Source organism: Theropithecus gelada, chromosome 12, assembly GCF_003255815.1.
Source record: "Theropithecus gelada isolate Dixy chromosome 12, Tgel_1.0, whole genome shotgun sequence".
In the NCBI taxonomy this organism is placed as follows: Eukaryota; Metazoa; Chordata; class Mammalia; order Primates; family Cercopithecidae; genus Theropithecus; species Theropithecus gelada.
In genome coordinates, this window is record NC_037680.1 from 104,486,582 (window position 1) to 104,507,869 (window position 21,288).

The 21,288-nt window shown below is 40.1% G+C and overlaps 1 protein-coding gene across 2 annotated transcripts; it reads left to right on the forward strand.

The window, feature by feature from the left end:
• Positions 1-15,734: 15,734 nt before the first annotated feature.
• On the forward strand, positions 15,735-19,536 carry CCL20 (C-C motif chemokine ligand 20). Of its 2 annotated transcripts, none has more exons than XM_025404759.1 (4): positions 15,735-15,955; positions 17,413-17,527; positions 18,277-18,354; positions 19,032-19,536. In XM_025404759.1, exons 1-4 carry the CDS (start codon positions 15,880-15,882, stop codon positions 19,051-19,053), a joined length of 291 nt encoding a protein of 96 aa, XP_025260544.1. In that variant the 5' UTR covers positions 15,735-15,879; the 3' UTR covers positions 19,054-19,536. The 2 variants fall into 2 exon arrangements, with proteins under 2 accessions (XP_025260544.1, XP_025260545.1); XM_025404760.1 differs by having other exon boundaries at positions 17,416-17,527.
• The last annotated feature ends 1,752 nt before the right edge of the window (positions 19,537-21,288 follow it).

The following is a 21,288-nucleotide window of genomic DNA, read 5'->3' on the forward strand; positions in this document are numbered from 1 at the left end:
TATCTTTGTTTCTCTGAGAATATTCATCAGAGTGAGTGTTCACCGCTAGGTTGTTGGTTACCTGAATAATATCTCCTTTAATAACATAAAATGTGGAACACAGAATTTAGAACTGTATTTTCCTCTTTCTATTTATTTTTCTTCTCCTTATTCTTCTCCTCCCCTTCCTCGTTCTACTCCTCCTCCTCCTCTTTCTCTTTCTCTCTCTCTCTACTACTGAGTTCAAATCTCATTTCTGTCACTTACATCCTGTGACTCTGGGCAAGTTACTTCATTTTACTTTGTTGCAGATTCCTCACTTGTTAAATGGGAATTATAATAGTCATTATGATATATACAATAGAGACTATATATGATGATACTTATATTATCATTGTAATGATTAAACAAATTGATATACATAAAACACATATATAAATGCTTGCCGTTGTAATGACTTTCTTATGAATTTTTGTTTTGTCTTTCCAACTAAATCATAAGCTGCTCAATCACAAGTCTACTTCTTTTATGTCTATGTCTTGACCACATTGCTTAATGCAGTAGAAACGGTATCATCAATAACAGTTTGCTCTTGAGTCATACTTTACATTGTACGGGCTACTTTCACTTAGATCACCTCACCAATCCTCTCAATCATACTTGGATACATGCTTATTCCCATGTTTTAAATGAGAAACTGAGTTTAAACTTTTGTTTGATCAGGGCCACACGGCCAGTGTGTGACCCAGATGACCTTAGAACTTAGTCTTTCTGGTTTCCGGCCTGTGTTATTTCCTCCAGGCAACCTGACCACATGGCAGATGTTCAACAAATGCTTCTGTGTGTTCATGTGTTTCTCTAAGATGCGTCTTTCACATTCTATAGAGTAATTTGGCACGGTAACTTTCAGTGGTCATTTCTTATTTATATATTTTGGTATAGTTAAAATTCCTGAAATAAGAGATTCCTGTCCTTCTAATGTGCTTTATTGTTATAAATTATAGGAAACATCACATCATTCAGTCTCTTCCTCCTTTCTTCCCCTCCTTCACTGAAAGTTCTCATTAGTTTTAGCTTCCCAGTTTCTTAAAATAATTCCCTGCATTCCTGTACTTAGTCTCTTTCTTCTTCTTCTTCTTCTTCTTCTTCTTCTTCTTCTTCTTCTTCTTCTTCTTCTTCTTCTTCTTCTTCTTCTTCTTCTTCCTCCTCCTCCTCCTCCTCCTCCTCCTCCTCCTCCTCCTCCTCCTCTTCTTTTTTTGACAGGGTCTCGCTCTCACTCTGTCACCCAGGCTAGAGTGCAGTGGTGCGATCTCGGCTCATTACAACCTCTGCCTCCTGGGTTCAAGTGACTCTCCTGCCTCAGCCCCCTGAGTAGCTGGAACTACAGGCATGCACCACCACGCCCGACCAATTTTTGTATTTTTAGTAGAGATGGGGTTTCACTATGTTGGCCAGGCTGGTCTTAAACTCCTGACCTCAAGTGATCCTCTTATCTTGGCCTCCCAAAGTGCTGGAATTACAGGCATGAGCCACTGCACTTGGCCCTAGTCTCTTACTTCTATTATTTATTGTGGAGATTGGACTTCTTAGGAGTTGGAGGGATGAAGAACCTTGTGTCTGAATGATTTTCTTAGCTGCCTTCATGCGGAAACAGAAGCTTTCTCATTTGTAATGGCATTTTAGCCATTATGCGTTCATGCTACCTACTTCTAAACTCCCAAAAGTCTGTGGAAGAACTTGCTAATGTCTTTTCTATTAGAGGTACAGTTTGAAAGTAAACACATACATTTTTATCAGTAAGTAAAAGGGTCAACATTTTTCTAGAGCTTAAGTAAAATTCTACTCATGTACACTAATATTTGGCACAGAAAGCAAGGAAGGAGAAAAAATGGAAGCAGAAAGAGGGGAAAAATCTTATATACTATATTTTATATGTAAAAACTAATGGCCTATTGAAAAGGAATAAGAAAAGCAGGTGTGATGGGAGAGAAGATAGAGAGAAAAGAAGGAGGAGGAAGGTGAGGAAAAAATAAGCTTAAATCCCCAAAGAAAGCAGAAGTGATATTAAAATAAAATAAATTCAGAGTAAGAGAAATGAACAAAGGATAACTATACAAAGGTGCTTCATGTGCTACTCAGGCTCCACAGTGTTGTGAGTTACCTGCTTTCATTACTGAAATCATCTTTTTAAAAGTGATTCTGGGCCGGGTGTGGTGGCTCACGCCATACTTTGGGAGGCCAAAGTGGGAGGATTACCTGAGGCCAAGAGTTTGAGAACAGCCTGGTCAACACGGTGAAACCACATCTCTATTGAAAATACAAAAATTAGCCGGGTGTGGTGGCGTGCACCTGTAGTCCCAGCTACTCAGGAGGCTGAGGCAGGAGAATGGCTGGAACCCAGGAGGCAGAAGTTATAGTGAACCAAGATCACACCACTGCACTCTAGCCTGGGCGACAGAACAAGACTTCGTCCAAAAAAAAAAAAAAAAGTGATTCTGAATCTCTATTCCTGAGTAACACATAGTTTTAGGGTGGAAAAGTCTCTAGTGACTTTCATGGTAAGATACCCGATTTCCTAGAGTCACAGCTTTCCGTAATATTTATTTATTTATTTATTCATTCATTTATCAGAGATGAGGTCTCACTCTGCCACCCAGGTTGGAGTATTCTAATCCTAACTCACTGCAGCCTCGAAATTCTGGGCTCAAGAATTCCTCCTACCTCAGCTTTTTGAATAGTTGGGACTACACATGTGTGTCACCATGCCCAGCTAAATTTTTATTTTTATTTATTTATTTTTGAGATGGAGTCTTACTCTGTTGCTCAGGCTGGAGTGCAGTGACATGATCTTGGCTCACTGCAACCCTTGATTCCCGGGTTCAAGTGATTCTTCTGCCTCAGTCTCCCAAGTAGCTGGGATTACAGGTGTGTGCCATCATGCCTGGTTAATTTTTGTACTTTTAGTAGAGATGCAGCTTCACCATGTTGGCTAGACTGGTCTCAAATTCCTGGCTTCAGGTGATTCTCCCACCTCAGCCTCCCAAAGTAGTAGGATTGTAGGCGTGAGCCACCGTACCCAGCCTATTTTAACTTTTTTTGTAGAGATGGAGTCTTCTTATGTTGCCCAGGCTGATCTCAAACTCCTGGGCTCAAGTGATCCTGCTTTGGCCCTCCTAAAATACTGGGGTTATAGATGTGAGCCACTGCACCAAGCCTTAACTTTTTTTCCTTCAGCGGTCCTGTTCATCCCTCAGTGGTCCTATTCATCCCTCAGCTTAGGTAAAAATTATCACCTGCACTTGACTCATCTCTGGGAGCAGGTTCTTTCCTGGAAGGCTTACTCTGTATAACACAGATGTTTAAAAGGGGTTGACAATCTTCATTTGTCTCTACCAAGGGGAATCAGTGTTCCTCCAAAAGGGCAGGAGCCTCTCAGAAGACGCTTACACTCAATCATCACGCAGGGTGTATCCTATTCACTGGCTTTCATAACAATTTCAGACTTTTTCTGGAGACACTATACTGATTTTTGTACCAGTAGAAACCACATTTTATTCTTATTCATCTGCCGTCACTCACTCAAGCTCCCTTACATGTGGCCAGCTTGGAAAGATCCACGTGACAGAGGCAAATCAATAAATCAATTGGGTAATGGATCCAAAGCTTTGGCCTTATTAACGTCATTCCCTGGTTAGCTACTACGTCACCCTACCTATTTCTACAGCAGTTGAAACATCATTTGCATCAAGTCAACGATTCATTTCCTCTTTCTGATGTGCCGTATAGACTCCAAGCAGATTGGTGGCTCTTGACCTGGGCTGGCAGGCATGATGGAGCATTCCAGTTGCTCATCTGTTTCTAAGGTTGGGTTCACTCCTGATAGGCACCTCTGGACTCTAAAGAAGTAAGTCATAAATGGTAATGTATGTAGCTGGAAGTGATATGATAGCTTAGGGTTTGCCTAACTTCTGCTGTGAGAAGAAAGGCTAAGATGGCATGATGTAATGCAATCATGAAACAGAACAAGGTTCAAAATGGATGCTTGTTTACGGTCAGACCATCGCGAAAGGCAATAAAGCATTTAAAAAACCACTGGGTAAATTGGCTTGTTGTAAACTGATTAAAATCATCAGGCTAGAATACTGTAAGAGGTTATAGTCATTTCTTCTTATTGAGTGGAGATGAAGCTGCTAATTAGTAAGATCTGTAAAAGAATTCTTCTATAACATTGAATCATACGATATTACTTTCCAATGTTATTTTTATAGCATTGAATCATATAATATTACTTCCCAAAAAGAGTTCGGGGAATAACTAATTGCACACTTCTAATTGTCTAATGGAGATACCAAGGCCCAGAGAACGCAATAACTTGCCCAACCAACACAGCGAGTTATTGGTATGATTAATTAGTCATTCTTTAGCCTTCATGAGATGAATTAATTTGTGTTTCTCAAACAGTTTTATGGACATATTTTTTCTAACCTAATAAAACAACTTCACAATTAAATTCTCTAAAAGCCTAACAGCTTATTTGCCATGTAAGTTGTTTCCAGTTAGCTTTCATCTATTTTATCCTGTAAATCCCAATACAAGATATAATATATTATTGATGTCTTCCTGGCAGAGTTATGCTTCTTCTAGGGCCATCTACACAGTTAGGAGGGCAGTGAAAATTTTGTAAGGCTTACTGTAATATTTTCATGAGAGCCTTGTATGAAGTATTCTAAGAAATAATGTCTTTCTTGGCCAGGCATGGTGGCTCATGCCTGTAATCCCAGCACTTTGGGAGGCCAAGGTAGGAGGATCACCCGAGGTCAGGAGTTCGAGACCCACCTGACCAACATGGAGAAACCCCATCTCTACTACAAATACAAAATTAGCTGGACGTGGTGGTGCACGCCTGTAATCCCAGCTACTCGGGAGGCTGAGGAAGGAGAATCTCTTGAACACAGGAGGCGGAGGTTGCGATGAGCCGAGATCACCCCATTGCACGACAGCCTGGTCAACAAGAGAGAGATTCCATCTTAAAAAAAAAAAAAAAACACAACAGAAATAAGGTCTTTATTCCTCTTCCAGTGGTAATTTTTACTATAAAGTATTAAAGCTATAAATAAAAGTAACTCTGTACAATTATATATATATTTTTTCTTTTTCTTATTTTCTTTGAGACAGGGTCTCTCGCTTTTGTTGCCCATGTTGGAATCCTGGAGTGAAGTAGCATGATCTTGGCTCACTGCAACCTCTGCCTCCCAGGTTCAAGCCATCTTCCTACCTCAACCTCCAGAGCTGTTGGGACTAACAGCATGTGCCACCATGCCTGGTTATTATTTTTGCATTTTTTGTAGAGATAGAGTCTTGCCATGTTGGCCAGGTTGGTCTCAAACTCCTTGGCTCAAGCCATCTGGCTACCTCGGCCTCCCAAAGTGCTGGGATTACAGGTGTGAGCCACGGAGCCCAGCCTAACATTCATTTCTTTCTTTCTTTCTTTCTTTCTTTCTTTCTTTCTTTCTTTCTTTCTTTCTTTCTTTCTTTCTTTCTTTCTTTCTTTCTTTCTTTCTTTCTTTCCTTCTTTTTCTTTATTTCTCTCTCTCTCTCTTTCTTTCTTTCTCTCTCTTTCTCTCTTTCTTTCTTTTTTTTTGACAGAGTCTCACTCTGTTGCCCAGGCTGGAGTGCAATGGCATGATCTTGTCTCACTGCAACCTCTACCTCCCAGGTTCAAGCAATTCTCGTGCCTCAGCCTCCCCAGTAGCTAGGATGACAGACGCCCACCACCACGCCCAGTAATTTTTTATGTTATTAGTAAAGACAGTGCTTCACCATGTAGGCTGGGCTGGTCTTGAACTTCTGACCTGAAGTGATCCGCCCTCCTCGGGCTCCCAAAATGATGGGATTACAGGCATGAATCATGGCACTCAACTATATTTCTCAGTTTATTTTGCTTCATATACTAGGAACTATAGTTTGTTTCACATGTGGTCTTGAAAATAGCTTGTTCTGTTCTGATTATAAGTAATATGTATTTATTGTTTAAGAAAAAAGGATAAATATCCAGGTGCAGTGGCATGTGCTTATAGTCCCAGCTACTCGGGAGACTGAGGCAGGAGGATGCCTTTGAGCACAGGTGTTTGAGACCGTAGTGAGCTGTGATTGTGCCACTGCATTCTAGCCTGGGTGACCGAGCAAGACCCTGTCTCTAAATAAATAAATATTGATAAATATAGAAAAAATGTGAAAACCAAAGGGGAGCGCCTCCCACTACCAGAGATCATTTGTATTTTCATTCTGGTGAATTTCCTTCTAGTCTTTTTAAAAAATGCATAAATATAGGAAATACACAATTACGAGAAATATACAACTTCCCATAATGAGTTAACACACCATTTATGATTTTGTGTCCTGCTAGTCTCACTGTCATTATGTCATTAGCATTTATCCCTTGCATAAAATGCTTCGCAGATTACTAAATGGCAACATACTATAATATTGAACTTTGTGGATATCCAAGAATGATTTTAATCACTATTCTCTTACTGAGTATTTGTGTATTTTTTGTTTCCTTTCCTATTTTAATTGTGATGCAGTGAATAGTTTTGTACAGAATTTTTGCACACATTTCTGATTATGTTCATAGTAAATACACATTGTCTTAAACAAATGGTTAGGCTTAGATTTTCCTGGAATAACTCTGGAGCCATATACAAATGGACAGCTGAAACTTTTTCTACAGAACTGTAATAGACTTAAACCCACATAAAACTGGAGTATTTACACATCACACGTTAGAACTTGGAATGTGCCAACATGCTAGCCTATTAACGCCATTCATAACGACCACTTGGAAATTCTTGGCTTTAACCTGAAGCTACATGCTATGAAGGAATGCAGGCCTCGGTCCCCGTTTGTACCTTAACTGATCAGCATTCCTTAGTAAACTGTTCTCTGCCTAGTCAGATGATTACTGTAGCTGCCTTCTTATGAGACACATGCAGGGGAATTTTCAGATTTACGATAGAGAGCTACCAATATTTCATCATCAGTGCCACAACTCTCATACATATTATAAACCTTTGATCTGTTAAGTAAATATGCTCGGCACCCAGAGGCTCCTTTGGAAAGTACGGGAGTGGTAGGGACTGCCCTCCCCATTTCCATTGGTTCTCTTCTTCCGGTTCTTCGATTTCCCTGGCAAAATATTTACTTTAAGAGTTCAGGGTGTGGCATACTCACTTTACAAGGGCATGTGCTCTTTGTGCCAGGAAAAAATAAAAAGTCCCTTGTGGTTAATGAAGTAGAGGTGAGGACATAATCACAATAGACGATAGTGCCGAGGCTCTTGTCACAGTTTAGACTCATATTTATGAGAAGAAGACGTAGTTGCTTCTGCAATATCCTAAGTAAATTTATCTCTATCTGATCTTCGTGAAAGGTGCAGAGAAATGGGTTTACTTGATCAGGAAGTTATGGAAGGTTGTTTCGCAATCTCTCTCTCTCTCTCTTTTTTGGAGACAGAGTCTCACTCTGTCACCTAGGCTGGAGTGCAATGGTGCCATCTTGGCTCACTGCAACCTCCGCCTCCCAAGTTTAAGCTATTCTGCTGCCTCAGCTTCCCTAGTAGCTGGGATTACAGGAGCACACCACCACGCCAGACTAATTTTTGCATTTTTAGTAGAGACGGAGTTTCACCATATTGGCCAGGCTGGTCTTGAACTCCTGATCTCAGATGATCTGCCTGCCTTGGCCTCCCAAAGTGCTGGGATTACAGCCATGAGCCCCCACATCTGGCCTACAATCTCAAAACTATTAAATATATGCATAGTTTTTGACCCCAACATTTCGTTTGTTGAAGTTATCTTAAGAAAGTAATTAAGAATATGTACAGAGATTCATCCGTAGACTGTTCTTCATAGTACTATTTATAATGATTGAAAAATCAGAAACAACCTGGAGAATTCAATCATGAATAACCACACAATTGAAAATTGTACAACTGTTTTAAATGATGGCATACAAAGTCATTTTTTAAAAGATGAACAGATGACTGTATTCATATCCTTAAATGAAAAGGCTAGGTTAAAAAAATGTGCTCTAAGATTCAATTTATGTTAAATATATGAACAGAAGTGAATCTGGAAGCTATTAAAAACTTAGCACTGTGATTCTCTAGATGGTGAGTCTATGACTAATCTTTGCGTTCCTCTTTTAACTTATTTATGTATTTTCTTTTTTCAACAGAGTATGTATTATGGTAATATTTTTTGAAGCACAGAAAGAGATTTAAAACTCTGTTCTTTCTGTATTGTGCCTCAAAGACTTTCTTCCACCTTCAAGAGAAGATAAAACAATAGAAGATTTATGTACTTAGACTGACATGCACATGTTTTCTTTGTGATAAAGTCTCCTTGCAAGGAAAAGACTAAATAGCAAATGTTACATTAAAACCATTACAAAAAATTGGGAGCAGATATGATTCTAGAATTACAAATATGTTGCCTTCATGACATCATTCTCCCCATCTCAAAACAGTCATCCCACTCTCCTCAATGTAGTGCAGTTAGCCTCAGAATCCCAACCAACACCTTTCCTCAAAGATTGGCATCCATTTGCTATCTCAGGAAATTGTCATACTAAAATCAATTAGAAATCTGGTAAAGAAAGGCCAGGAGCGGTGACTCACGCCTGTAATCCCAGCACTTTGGAAGGCCGAGGTGGGCAGATCACCTGAGGTCAGGAGTTCAAGACCAGCCTGGCCAACATGGTGAAACCCCATCTCTACTAAAAATACAAAAATTAGCCAGGTATGGTGGCGCGCACCTATAATCCCAGCTACTAGGGAGGCTGAGGCAGGAGAATAGCTTGATCCTGGGAGGTGGAGGTTGCAGTGAGCCAAGATTATGCCACTGCACTCCAGCCTGGGCGACAGAGTGAGACTCTGTTTCAGAAAAAAAAAAAAAAAGAAAGGAAACTGGTAAAGAGTATTTGTTGCATTTTTCATGAAATATTGTTATAAAAAAATTCTTCTAAACCAAGAAGCATAGCATTTCCCTTTAAGAAAAATGCTATGAATGTGTTAGAATATTTAAACAAAAAAGCACAATTTATTTTATTGTGGGGAATTCTATATAACATGCTGGAAATACAGAAAATCAATAATTTTTCTTTTTATTTTGAGACAAAGTCTCGCTCTGTTGCCCAGGCTGGAGTGCAGTGGTGTGATCTTGACTCACTGCAACCTCCGCCTCCTACATTCAAAGGATCCTCCACCTCAGTCTCCCGACAGGTACATGCCACCATGCCTGGCTAATTTTTGTATTTTTAGTAGAGATGGGGTTTCACCATGTTGGCCAGGCTGGTCTTGAACTCGTATCCCTCAAGTGATCTGCCTGCCTCGACCTCCCAAAATGCTGGGATTACACACGCGAGCCACTGCGTCCAGCCTAAATCAATACTATTTTAAAGTACAATAATTCAGTGTACATGTGTAACAGAGTACACCCAGGTATCTTCTCATGGTGACACCATGCACACATACACAGACATTCAGCATGAACACTGAGTATTTTGGTATGTCCTATAGCATTTACCTTGTTTCTTAGGGGAGTTTTAATTTCTTGATGTTTTGTTTAGCATTTTAATCCTCCTTCGACCTGGATTTCAAGGCACAGATCTTGGTTGAGCCAACAGGGCTGAAGGCATTCTACTACCAGCTGAGCAAAGAAAGGCAAAGTTGGTTTGATGATACTAAAATTTAAAAAGCTCATCTTTCCTAAAAGACTTGAAGATTTAAAAAATCATTCATGTGATCTGTAAAGTTGTTTCAATGGAGTTGATTCTTTATTGTAAGGACAATTTAATCATGGAAAGTTGATAGGCTTGGTTATGCAAATTATTCTGAAGTGGTAAGGAAGACTCACTGGCTTCAAAAGTTAAAAGGGAAATTCCTAGTAAGACCTTTGAGCCCTCGTGTACATTGATAAATAGAATTGTCTTTATCATGGCGAAAGGTTCCTTGGAAAGCAGCCAGGTCCTCACTTCCTTGTCCAGTAATGGAAGCAATAATCTGCAATAATCAGAAATGATCTGCTTTATTTTATACTATCTAATAACAACAAACTTTTTGATCACAAATATATTGAGCCTGAAAATCAAAATAAAAGAAAGATGAAGCTGCATTCAAAAGTGCTGTGAAATAACAAGGCTTACTTTCCCATGTGTAGGAGAAATTCTGTGTTTTATATCTATCTGTATGTTTTATATCTATGTATGCTTTCTGTAGGATAGCATATCGTCTCCTGTGTTACTTTTTGTGGTTTATATTTTTTGTAGATATGTCATACTTTATTCTACTGGGTGCTAAAAATATAAAAAATTAGCCAGGTGTGGTGGTGATGGGCACCTGTAGTCCCAGCTACTCAGGAGGCTGAGGCAGGAGAATGGCGTGAAGCCGGGAGGCGGAGCTTGCAGTGAGCCAAGATGGCGCCACTGCACTCCAGCCTGGGTGACAGAAAGAGACTCTGTCTCAAAAAAAAAAAAAAAAAAAAAGATTCCACCTTCAGCTTTGGTCTTAACAAAAGATGCAATGCACTCATTATGTCATACTTTATAAAATTCTCACAGAGAGTAGGTCAGATATCAGCTTTCCAAAGAAATATGATGATGCTCTAAAATAGCCACCGATAAACTCATGCATAGGCTGCTTTTTTTCAAGACCCAGAAGAAATACCACTGAGACTGTTCAGGCATTGGCTGTGGGACAAGTAGAACAGGAAGCCACTTCTATTATAAATTCCTGCAGGGCTATTGTTTAAACCACAGTAAAGAACCTGGATGCCCTGTCTGATAACTGGGGCTCTTATTTCAGGAATGGAGCCTTGAGGCTCACCAAGCAAATTTTTCAATAAACATCTGAACACCCACCTGAGTTGATGATCAAAGAAAGTTCACTCCTTTTTTCACCTACTAAGATTTCATTACATTCATATTTAGTTTCCCTGTAGAAAGAAGAATTGACATAAAATTCAGCTAATTCCTCTATTCATTGTTTTTCCTGATTGGGAGGCTTTTCAAGTTCCCCAGGTTTCTTGCCTCCTTGGTTCCTATTTAAGGTCACAGCAGAGGAGCCTCTATTAACAATATGTGGGAACAAATCAGCAGAGTTTTTGTAGGACTTACGCTGGTAACTCGCAGATGCAAAATATGTCAAAGTTTTCTATACACGACCATGGAACATCAGCCTTCCAGAAGCCAGCAAGCTAAGGCTTTCAAAAGGTTTGAAGACGGTCCAACAAGGCTAAGGAATGGAGAAGAGGATGGGCCTTCTCTGCCTTGTCATCTTCAGAAGTGCATTTGATGTGCTAACATCTAAGCCAGTGGGGGGCTCATCCAGAAACAGAACAGTTACAGCTCTCATCACCTCCACTGCAATGCTGGGCTTCTTTCTCCTCCAGACACACCCCAAATGACCTGGTTTCCTACCTTGGAGTTTGCTAATTTTGCTGAAGGCCACCTCTTGAACGGTTTTGTTAATGTGTGTTTTTTGTTTTTGTTTTTTGGGTTTTGTTTTTGTTTGTTTTTTGTGCGTGACTGTTTATGCTTGTTGACAGCCAAAGGGCCACTGAAAATTTTTTCCTTACCCATCGCTATACCATCTGAGACTACATAATCTGAGACATCTGAGACACCTTTTTTTTTTTTTTTTTTTTTTGAGATAGTGTCTCAATCTGTTGCCCAGGCTGAAGTGCAGTGGTGTGATCTTGGCCCACTGCAACCTCCGCCTCTTGGGTGCAAGTGATTCCTGTACCTCAGCCTCCCCTGTAGCTGGGACTACAGGCACACACCACCACCTCTGGCTAATTTTTGCATTTTTAGTAGAGACGGAGTTTCACTGTATTGCCCAGGCTGCTTTTGAACTCCCAGCCTCAAGCAATCCACCAGCCTCGGCCTCCCAAAGTGTTAGGATTACAGGCATGAGCCATTGCGCCGTCTTGAGATACTTTTGAAGCTGGCAGGTTGAAGGGTTTCATTTAGCAAACCATCACCAGAGAGACCACAGGAATCCTTCCTTGCCTCCACCAGACGGTCCCAGGATAGCATTAAAACCAGGTTTTATCACCCACTGACAACCTTCAATATCTCCTTCTCAACTGTTTTTTAACCAACTAGAAGCAACTCTTCACCTTCATTTAATAGTAAATATTATGAAAACTTCACACAGGTACATCAGATAATGTCCCTAAGTTTTTGGAGGGCCCAGCAGGTAGACCATTAGCGCTGGTTTCTTGTTCTTCTTCTTGTTGTTGTTGTTTTTAAGCGATGGGGTCTGACTACGCTGGCCAAGCTGGTCTTCAACTCCTGGCTTCAAGCAATCCTCCTGCCTCAGCCTCCAAAAGTGAGGGCATTACAGGTGTGAGCCACAGCACCCAACCTGTCAGTGCTTGTTTTTGATCTTGGGAAAATAAAAATGTTTTTTTGCAGACATGTAGAAATTGTTTTTTTCCACTGTGCTGCCATGGGATGAAATTAACCTTTCACGTAGAACCCTAAATTGAATTCTGATTTATGAAACTGCTAAGGCCACTTCTTTTCTGCTATGGAAAATAATCTCTGCTTAGTCTTCAATGTTAGAACATTTACATGCACACATTCACACACAAATATACACACACAAAGGACAAGCTAGGAAAAAGGACATGAATTATTATCACTCAAATAATGACTCATTTACATGAACCCTACTGTTCACTGAAGAGGAAGGATAGAAATTCACCCATTCATTCAATAAAGATCTATTGTGCATCTAATGGTTTTTTTTTTTGATGGTATCTCGCTCTGTCGCCCAGGCTGGAGTGCAATGGCGTGATCTTGCTCACTGCAACTTCCACCTCCCAGTTTCAAGCGATTCTCCTGCCTCAGCCTCCTGAGGAACTGGGATTACAGGTGCGTGCCACCACATGGGCTAATTTTCGTATTTTTAGTAGAGATGGAGTTTCACCACGTAGGCCAGGCTGGAATGCACCTAATTTATGTTAGAGACTGTTCATGTCATGAAGAATAAAGTGGCTCAAACCTGCAATCCCAGCACTTTGGAAGACCGAGGCTGTCGGATCACGAGGTCAGGAGATTGAGACCATCCTGGCTAACATGGTGAAACCCTGTCTCTACTAAAGATACAAAAAATTAGCCGGGCGTGGTGGCTGGCGCCTGTAATCCCAGCTACTCAGGATGCTGAGGCAGCAGAATTGCTTGAACTTGGGAGGCGTAGGTTGCAGTGAGCCGAAGTCGTGCCATTGCACTCCAGCCTGGGCAACAGAGCTACACTCGGTCTCAAAAAAAAAAAAAAAAAAAAAAAAAAAAAAAAAAAAAAAAAAAAAAAGCTGTTATTCAAATAAAACATATTTTTAGTAAACAAATGTTTTATTTGCTAACAGGTTGAATTCCTCAATAATTATAAAGGAATCATTTTCTTTTCTTTTCTTTTTTTTTTTGGAGACGAGTCTCGCTCTGCTGCCCAGGCTGGAGTGGGTGGCGCGATCTCTACTCACTGCAAGCTCCGCCTCCTGGGTTCGCGCCATTCTCCTGCCTCAGCCTCCCGAGTAGCTGGGACCGCAGGCGCTCGCCACCATGCCTGGTTATTTTTTTGTATTTTTAGTAGAGAGGGGGTTTTACCTTATTAGCCAGGATGATCTCGATGTCCTGACCTGTGATCCTCCCGCCTCGGCCTCCCAAAGTGCTGGGATTACAGGCGTGAGTCACGGCGCCCATCCCAAATTTTCTATTTTCTTCTTTAATCAGGGTCAATTATTTGTGTCTTTCATCTCTGTTCATATCAGCTGTGATGTGGTCATAGATGACTTTTATCAGGTTGAGAAAGTTCTCAACTATTCCTAGTTAGTTGAGTGTTTTTGTCATTAGAAGGCATGCACCACCACACCCAGCTAATTTTGGTATTTTTCGTAGAAACAGGGTTTCACTATGTTGGCCAGTCTGGTCTCGAACTCCTGACCTCGGGCAATCCACCCACTTCAGCCTCCCGAAATGCTAGGATTACAGGCATGAGCCACCACTCCCGGCCAGACACATTGGTTATTTAGGAATATATGGTTTCCTTTCTGTCTGTTACTGATTTCTAATTTAATTCCATTGTGGTTTGAATGTATACTTTATGTGATTTCAGTTGTTTTACATTTATTGAGACTTGTTCCATAACCTACCATATGTTTTATCCTAGAGAACGTTCCATGTGCAACTATTCTGTTGATGTTGGATGGAGTAGTCCTTAGATGCCTGCTAAGTCTATTTGGCTTATAGTGTTGTTCAAGTCTTCTATTTTCTTGTAGATCTTCTGCCTAAATTTTATTAATTAGTGAAAATGTGGTATCAAAGATGTCAACTTTTATTGTTAAATTTCCCATTTTGCCGGGCACGGTGGCTCACGCCGGTAATGAGGTCAGGAGTTCAACCTGGCCAACATGGTGAAACCCCGTCTCTACTAAAAATACAAAAATTATCTGGGCGTGGTGGCGCATGACTGTAGTCCCAGCTACTCAGGAGGCTGAGGCAGGAGAATCGCTTGAACCCGGGAGGCGGAGGTTGCAGTGAGCCGAGAATGGTGCCACTGCACTCCAGCCTGGGCAACAAGAGCAAAATTCTGTCTCAAATAAAATAAAATAAAATAAAATAAAATAAAATAATAAAATAAAATAAAATTTCCTATTCTTCCCTTCAATTCTGTCAGTTTTTACTTTCTGTAGTTTGGGGTGCTACTATTAGGTATATGTATGGTTATAGGTTTTATATCTTCCCAGTGGGTTAATTTTGTGTCACCATGAAAGTCCCTCTTTATTTCTAGTAACATTTAAAAAAATCCATTTTATCTGATATAGGCATCACCAACTCCAGTTCTCTTTTGTTTACAGTTTGGTACATCTTTTTTTATCCTTTTACTTTCAACCTATTTGGGTCTAGTGGAGAACTCTTCCACTGCCGTAGGTTAGGGAGTCATATTACATTATCATCATTAGTACTATTATTTGACATTTGTTTTGCTGACTAGCTACTGCCGGCAGGTTTTTCTTCAACCATTCTCAGGCTCTATATTGAGTTATATTAGTACATCACCATGAAGAGCTAAAGGCAGGTAAGGATTATTTTCTGAACTGCAATATTGATTAAACCTATGTGAATGTATAAGATTCTTAGAAGAGTTGACATTAAATCAAGGTGAAGATGAGGTTTGAGCCTTACTTAAAGACTGACATTTTCCGCTCTAACTGTGGACAGTACTGTAGCACTGTTATAGTATCTGATCTGAATGTTAGTCTAGCAATTCAGGGTCTTCTTCATGACAGCTGAACATCAACCATGCGATGGTATATGCATACCAGAGTGTGCCTGGCATCCCACTTCCTCCTCCTCCCCCTCCTCCTTGACTGGCTCTGGAAAGCAAATAGGGTATAACAATAGGAGTGCTGGAATGTTCCTGTGTGGGGCTGACCTTTGTATCGCTGTTATTCCTCTACTTTCAGATGCAAAAAAGATTAAGTTGAAACTGAATGAAAGTCTTTTCTGGGCCACAGGGCTGAGCTGCTTTTGCTCTTTGCAAATCCAAAGAATTTAACAGGATTTCTCCCTTTCTCAACTTCCTATCCCCTACCCTGACCTTTGCATCTTCCCAATATGAGGAAAAAGGAGGAAGTTTTCCTTGCGGGTTTTTTTTTTATGATGACATGATGGGGCCGGTTGATCAACGGGGAAAACCCCATGTGGTAACACACCTTCTGTGTACATTCCCAATTATTTGCTATAAATAGAGCCATCCCAGGCTGCTGGCAGAACACAACAGCGCTCCCGAAGCACTGGGTACCCAGCACTGAGCAGATCTGTTCTTTGAGCTAAAAAACCATGTGCTGTAGCAAGAGTTTGCTCCTGGCTGCTTTGATGTCAGTGCTGCTACTCTACCTCTGCAGTGAATCAGAAGGTAAGTGTCGCTGTTTCTGCTAGCACAGGAGAAAGACTATTTTCATTTTCCTTTAAGCCTTGAGCTCAACTGGGGGTCCCTAAGGGGTGGAAAACTGAAAGTACACAAGAGGGAGTGATGGAAGTTTTCAGCCCATTGTGGAGTGGAGGAGAGAAGAGTTACGGCTGCGGATCAGGCTTTCCTCTCTGCTGTCAGTCTCAGCAGATTGGGGGAGTGCTGGGCTCTTAGAGACCCCTAAACTTCAGGACAAAGCCAAAGTGCTGTTTCTGGGAGTGATACAAAGTGTGTGATGTTACCAGTAGATGGGGCTGTTTTGAAATGTAGAGAATACTCCCACGTCCCCAACTTTCTTACCTCCCAACTTAATAGTTTTGGGAAAGTTCAAAACTCATCCTTCAGGAGTAGATTATAATACCTGTCATCAACATTCCCACAAGGCCTGGGGGACATTGCTTGCCAACTTTGAAATAACATTAATCCCTTACCTGACAGCATGTTGTTATCTGACTAGGGAATATCCAAGTATTGCTTTATTGCTCAATAGTCACACATCACTTTTAGCAACAAGTGCATTCCTGAAAATGCACATCGAATTTTTTTTTTTTTTTTTTTTTTTGAGGCAGGATCTCACTTCATCACCCACGCTGGAGTGCAGTGGCATGATTACTGCTCACTGCAGCCTCAACCTCCTGGAGTCAAGTGAACCTCCAGTCTCAGCCTCTTGAATAACAGGGACCATGGCCGTGTGCCACACACCCGGCTAATTTTTTTACATTATTTTGTAGAGACAGGGTTTCACTATGTTGCCCAGGCTGATCTCGAACTCTTGGAGGCAAGCAATCTTTCCTCCTTGGCCTCCGAAAGTGCTGGGATTACAGGCGTGAGCCACTATGCCCAACCACGTGTTGAACTTTTATGAACAAAATTAAACATTCCTATTAGCTAACATGACAATTTCAAAGCATTTTCACTCCTATAAATCGTATTTTCCTTTGTAGCTCTATTTCTCAATACTTAGTAGCCAGATAATAGATTAAGATCTGCCAATTTATTCACTTTCTGCTTTTGGAAGTTTATCTACATAAGGGTTCTTTCAAGCAGTAAGGAAGGGGGTGCTCATATTCTTGAATGATTATAGTGAACTGAAATGAAATATTGTCATTTTGTGTTTCTTACTAAAGATATCCCACTTACGAGAAGTCATGTGTTTCTCAATTGTATTATCGAACCAAAACTTCTCAGCACACAAACTGTTGTTTCAAATAACTGTAAACTATGTTAAATTGGTTCTCAACGACCTTATAAAGGTTTCGAAGACATTGAAACTCTTCCACTAAGTGGTTTATTCATCATATACATGAGATTCACTAGATTTTTCACAACTTAAGGTAGTTTTATAATACCAGTCACAGGATAAGTTTGTTCATGTGGACCCAATACCTTTCACTTTTTTTTAGCAGCAAGCAACTTTGACTGCTGTCTTCGATATACAGACCGTATCCTTCATCCTAAATTTATTGTGGGCTTCACACAGCAGCTGGCCAATGAAACCTGTGACATCAATGCTGTCATGTAAGTTATTAATTGATTTTAATTCAATTGTATCAGGAATACCTAGAAACTTCAGCTTTAAAAAATGTTTGCCTTTTTAGAGTTTCATTCAGAAATTACTGATGTTTTGAACATAGGATCTTATCTTAAAAAGAAAGAAATGATGTGGCAAAGATAGCTTTGTCTTAGTACATATCTACTTCAAAGTTCACTTTAAACAGGACTGGAATAAGGCAAAAACTTCCTTTTTTAAAAATTGTTTGGTCAAAAGGAACTAGTATAGGGCAAAAATCACTTTCTAAGGCTGTTAAAGTGATATGTTAGGAAAATATAGAAGATACATATTTTGACATGAGCATCTTCTACCAGAAAATGTTTGAGACCAAAAGTAAAATCTCAGACTAATTATACTATCACATATAATTTTCTTGATTTATATAGGATATTATATTTTGGAATTATAGAAGTTATTGATCAGATACATACATATTCTATGCAACCACCAATAGCAAAATTATATGACAATTCTGGGACTTTGTCTTCTGCCATTGTACTATTATTTGTTACATTGCAGAGAAAGGGAGAATCACTTTCATTTAGCAGTAATCTTCGTCAGAAGCATTTTTTTTTTTTTTTTGGCATTTTATTTTACCTCGTCAACTGAAGTGTTTAGTGTGTAATGAACTGGAATATAAAGTCTCCATTGTACGTTCTGTGAAAAACCCATTTAAAAGCTCATTAAACACAAATCAAATGTTCTGATTTTTCAGCTTTCACACAAAGAAAGGGTTATCTGTGTGCGCAAATCCAAAGCAGACCTGGGTGAAACTTATTGTACGTCGCCTCAGGTATGTTACACTGACATTAAGCCTCTGCAAAGGTTTGAGGAAAGAGGAGTATTCAAAGGGGTGGACCGTAGGTTTTCTGAGATTCTTTAGTCTAACTATTGTGGAATTTTTAAAGGGAAAATTTGAGTTGGACCACAAAAACAAAGAATGCATTTTTCCACTTGTAGATCATCATCGTTATTATTATTTTAATTTACTGATTTCTTATATGATGTATTAGATTTCTCTATGCATTTGATAGTTACTAGCTGCCTGATTCTTGTTGCAAAGATGCCTCTTATTTATATAATGTAAAGGCAATCCAGCATTTGGTTGGTTGTTAAAAATTGAAAAATAAACATTAGTTAAACAGAGATCAATGGTTCTGATTTACATTGACAATAACAGACAGTAACACTTTATCAACGGATGGAAGGCACCTAACACCAGTGTGCCATAGCCACTGAACTTGGAGACACAAGAAATGTGTACATATCCTGTTTCTGTCATTAATGAGCTGAGTTAGGTTGGGCAAGGGCCATCCTCTCTAAACCTCAGTTTCCTCATCTGAACTCTGAGCTGCTTGACATACTGAGTTGAGATTAAGGGCAGATGAAGCAACCTTTAGGTACCAAAGTCATTCCTCCCATGCAGTCACCTCGTCATTACTTACACTTTTCTTCTTTTTCATTTTACAGCAAAAAAATCAACAAGATGTAAAAACTGTGGCTTTTCTGGAATGGAATTGGACTTAGCCCAAGAACAGAAAGAACCTTGCTGGGGCTGGAGGTTTCACTTGCACATGATGGAGAGTTTGGTGCTTATCTAATTTGCGCCTCATTGGGACTTGTCCAATTAATGAAGTTGATTCATATTGCATCATAGTTTGCTTTGTTTAAGCATCACATTCAAGTTAAACTGTATTTTATGTTATTTATAGCTGTAGGTTTTCTGTGTTTAGCTATTTAATACTAATTTTCCATAAGCTATTTTGGTTTAGTGCAAAGTATAAAATTATGTTTGGGGGGAATAAGATTATATGGACTTTCTCAAGAGCAACAAGCTATTTTTTTAAAAAAACTATTTAACATTCTTTTGTTTATATTGTTCTGTCTCCTAAATTGTTGTAATTACATCATAAAATAAGAAAAATGTTAATAAGACAAATATTGAAAATAAAGAAAGAAACAAAAAGTTATTTTGCTGATTGAGTTATATATCATTTTTATGATGTGTATTGAAAACATTTCCAGGCACAGAAAATGTAAGAATTGTCTGAGAAATTACAGTTGCCACTAACTTCTAGTTGTTCCCTTTATCTCGGCCCCTCATGGATTTGATTTTACATGAATTATAATGGAACAGTTGTTCTATATTTTCTTTAATTCAAAGTCATCCAGATTAAAAGTTGAAAAAGATCCTATATCTGAAATTCATAACCCAATGTTTATTGATTTTTAAAAAACTGTTTAAAATAAGACACCATGCCCACACACCTTTTGACTACAGGGACACAACAACCATTTAGAATATACCTTCAGGAATCACTTCTTCCATCCTTCCGTCACCAGCCAGGATCTCAGCATACGAACATTTCTCCCTTTAAAAGTCCTCCCGAGTCACCTTTAAGCAGTTTCTGAAAGGAAAGTGACTATTCAGAGAGTTCTTAGTGACTGCCTTGCTAACCAGAGAGGAGCCCCCAAACGTGTGAAACCTGGTAAGAGCCCAGCAATAGGATGAAAAGACTCGGAACCAGTAGTTAACCATCACTACATTCATGCACCAAGGTTCACAGAGTGCCTCGGATTCCAAAGAACACACGGGATCACTGGAGGCAGGCACACTGATGATATGATGCAAAATCAAGACACATAAATCCATAAAATAGGGCAGTGGTGGGTCATTTGACGTGGAGCCAAAAAAGAGTAAGTGGCTCAATTGTCCCCGAGGGCGTCTGCATCCTCAGGAACAGCAACACTGAATCATCAGGGAAAGTATGCTCAACATCCTGTGTGCTGATTCATCACACATACATTCAGTATGTGCTGGGCACTGTGTCAAGTGCTACAGAGATGAAGTGACTTAAAACTTACAAACTTACTGCTAGATAATTAAGGTTGAGCAATGTGGCGAGAGGCAGGAAGGAGTAAAGCAGCTCTTACAACACTGGGTGGCAAGCACTTTAATAAGGAAAGTCACCGGGCATCGTTCCTGAGGGTTTCCAGAAGAAGTACTATGCAGTTGAATCATAGTAAATAGCCAATATTTGATGTTCTTGACCTGAGAAGATGGCAATGTCACAAGATTCAGGCCAGTGCTTGTGGTATGAAGAATCAGTAGGAAGTAGCCAGTTGGAAAAGGGACAGCAGGGAGTGTTTGGAAATATCTGGGGGCATGTGTAGTTGTCACAATGTCTGAGGGTGGGTACAATAAGCACGCAGTGGGCAGGAGCCAGGGATGCTAAATCCACTGGAATGCACCGGATGATTCTGCACAATGAAGAATTGTGCCACCCCAAACGCCCATGACGCCACCATTGAGCAATACTGGATGAAGAGGAGTATATGCAAGTGGGTGCAGGGGTGGAGTAGCTACAGATTAAGTAAAACTGTTATCTCAACTAAGTGTGGTGGTTTGGGCTTGACCATGCAGCACTGGGAAACCACTGTAAAGGTCAAAATAGATGTTGTCTCTGCATGGCAGAGGAAAGGGAGGTGGGGTGGATGGAAAGCAGAGGTACCGGAGACAGCTGCAATGAGGAGGCTGAGAAATGGTGAAACCTCAGTCAGAGCCACGGCCCGAAAAAAAAAAAAAAAAGTGCAGAAGAAGTGGGATTGTGAAGCCTGGGACTCATCCCAGACACCCCTCCTCTCCTCCCCATCAGTCACTGTTGGAACAGCACAGCCAAAGCTAGGCATTGCCAGGAGGCAGCACATCTGTCTCATTGCCAGAAGG

Excerpts from the sequence above, each read along its gene's own strand:
- CCL20 (XM_025404759.1), top strand. The coding sequence starts at position 15,880 with ATGTGCTGTAGCAAGAGTTTGCTCCTGGCTGCTTTGATGTCAGTGCTG. Across the intron at positions 17,528-18,276 it reads TGTGACATCAATGCTGTCAT|CTTTCACACAAAGAAAGGGT; the intron begins GTAAGTTATTAA and ends CTGATTTTTCAG. Across the intron at positions 18,355-19,031 it reads CTTATTGTACGTCGCCTCAG|CAAAAAAATCAACAAGATGT; the intron begins GTATGTTACACT and ends TTCATTTTACAG.